This window comes from Humulus lupulus, chromosome 4 (genome assembly GCF_963169125.1).
Source record: "Humulus lupulus chromosome 4, drHumLupu1.1, whole genome shotgun sequence".
NCBI classification, from domain to species: domain Eukaryota; kingdom Viridiplantae; phylum Streptophyta; class Magnoliopsida; order Rosales; family Cannabaceae; genus Humulus; species Humulus lupulus.
The window spans coordinates 241,813,386-241,815,890 of record NC_084796.1 but is presented as its reverse complement, the minus strand read 5'-3'; the positions used below and the strand labels follow the sequence as shown (position 1 = coordinate 241,815,890).

At 42.5% G+C, this 2,505-nt stretch overlaps 1 protein-coding gene across 1 annotated transcript; it reads right to left on the bottom strand.

Moving 5' to 3' along the window:
* Nucleotides 1-1,160: 1,160 nt before the first annotated feature.
* Nucleotides 1,161-1,982, bottom strand: LOC133833079 (vegetative cell wall protein gp1-like). The gene has a single exon (XM_062263337.1). The coding sequence runs from the start codon at nucleotides 1,980-1,982 to the stop codon at nucleotides 1,161-1,163; it is 822 nt and encodes a 273-aa protein (XP_062119321.1).
* Nucleotides 1,983-2,505: the final 523 nt, after the last annotated feature.

Sequence of the window (2,505 nt, the reverse complement as noted above, 5' to 3'; positions counted from 1 at the left end):
CATCTCCCCCTTCATTGAGCATAATGTTCGAGCACAATCAGTTGACAGCTGCATCAAATGGCTCCCCCTGGAGAGGTGCAGTGGAATCAGGAGCTTGACGAAGGGCATCAGGAAGCGTTGGTGGAACTGATGTGTCCAACTCTGTGTCAGCAAGAGGCACTGTAGATGAGACTGGAGGCACCTGAGCAGGACTAGTGGACTCCCCCTGAATAGGAACGGAAGACTCAGGAGCCACAGAAGACTCGCCAAAGGAGTCTCGATGAAATGCAGGAGGAGAAACATCAATCGAAGGTGATAACTGAGAGCCATACTCAGTCTGAACAACCAGAGTTTTGACAACCTGAACAAGCTTGTACATAGATGCTTCAAAGACCAATTGCCGCTTCTGATCCTTCTTGTAACACTTAGTGAAGGCCTTGAACTCGGTATACAACTGTAATTGCCAACTAGAATCAGACAAACCTTTAAACAAAGGAGCTTTGAGCTTAGACGGCTTCGAAGAGGAAGGAGCAGTGGAAGAAACCTTCTTGTTGAGAATTGCCAAAAAACTTTTAGACAAAATAGGATTGGCAACCTGGAAGTCATGAGTGGTCAACGAGGGTTTGGCAGGTTGAATAATCTTCTGAATTAGACTTGGATAAGGCAGCTTGTTACGAGTACTAGTAGAGGAAGCCACATCAAAAATTCGATCATAGATGAGAGTAGACAGATCAATAGACACTCCAGTACCCACAGCATATAAAAACTTCCCAATCTCAAGTGTAACAGATGAGAGGTGAGAATTGAGAAACCAATTATACAAGGCCACTCAATGAAGAACCCGATAGAAAGGAGTCAACTTTGTTATTGGAATATCATGATTCCTCCAAACATAATCAGGCAGGCCAGTTAGAACTTGACCCATGGTAGATTGATCTGGACTGTAGGACTTATTATAGGCAGGTTTAAGTACTTTTGGAACCTTGAGTGCACGAGATATAGTGGATGGTGCAAATTTTATATGGCTACCCCTTACAAAAGTAGTAAGACAATCCTCATTTTTCCCATCTAAAACAGACCTATCTAAATTAGCATAAAACTCCATAATAAGAATGGGATGAGGAGACACCAATTTGGACATTGTATTAACCCAATACCTAGACTGTAAAAGAGCCACTAAATCAGGAAAAATCCTCCAAAACAACAGAATATTCAGGCCACAAGTCTCTCACAGCAAACCATCTTTGATAATGCGAGGCCTTGGTAGCATCGACAAAGTATTGAATAGAGGATGGATCAACAAAAGACACAGAATCCTTAGGGCTAGAGGCACGCTTGGATTTTTTAGGAGAGGGTTCAAACTGAGTGTCCTTGGGCTTACGTTTTGGAGCCGATGATTTTTTGGGAGGTGATAAAACAGGTAGTTTACCCTTTCCTTTGGATTGTGCAGGAACATGGGGTCTGGGTTTGGGTTTGGGTTTGGGTTTGGACTTGAAGGCAGACTGTGTCTTGGGAGTTTTGGGTGAGGACTGCTTAGACATAGAAGGCGACTTGGGAGGAAAAGGAGATGGTGGGTTTGGGTTCGGCAATGGAGAGGACTCACTAGGTGGAGACGCAGACACGACAGAGGAATGAGTAACACGTTTAGGAGAAGATACAGAGACGGGTGGAGAAGACTTACCAACTAAACAAGGCGGATGGGCATGGAGTACACCGACCGAAGGACTGACTGGAGGAGCAAACGCAATCACCACCTCGGGAAGGGACGTCGACGGAGGATATGGAGACATCTCTGCGACGGTAGGCGGAACTGGAACGATGGTCATAGCCAAACTAGGATCAAGAGCAGGGGACACAACCCGATTAGGCGATGTGGCGACTGCAAATGACTCAGATGTATCCACAGAAGAAGGGACAGCCATCTCCGCAGGAGGAGAGACAGTCGCAGCAACACCAGGAGAGGGTCGGACAATCGAACGACGGCGATTGGCTCTTTGTTTCATAATGTCGAACACGTTTAGGGTTTTTGGGATTGGAGCACTGTAAACAAAATTCAAACAAGCTGAAGAGATGTTATACTTATAGAAAGACCTTATGAATTCCCTTACAAGTGATTGACCGTGCATGAGAAAAATGTCATTTTTTTTAAATGTACACACAAAATAAAAATGCCAAATCCCATTTAAAAAAAATAACCCAAACTAGTATATGAAAGACCAAACATGACATTTGAAAAAAAATGAATCAAGAATAAAGTCTAAAGAGCCAATATAAAAGAAATAGTCACACTTGAATGGCAGTAGAGATTTATGAACAACAGCTCTAATAAGCTCAACATGGATACAAAAAAAATATCTGGTCAAAATATACACATCATGCTTACCAAAAAAAAAAGAGAAAGTTTGTGATAGATACACTCTTAAAAACACTACCTAAGTAAACACACAAATTTTTTCTTAACAAGAGATTTGAGCCATTATTTTCATTTGTGTGCAAAAAGATCTCATGTGGACCAAGAATCATCAA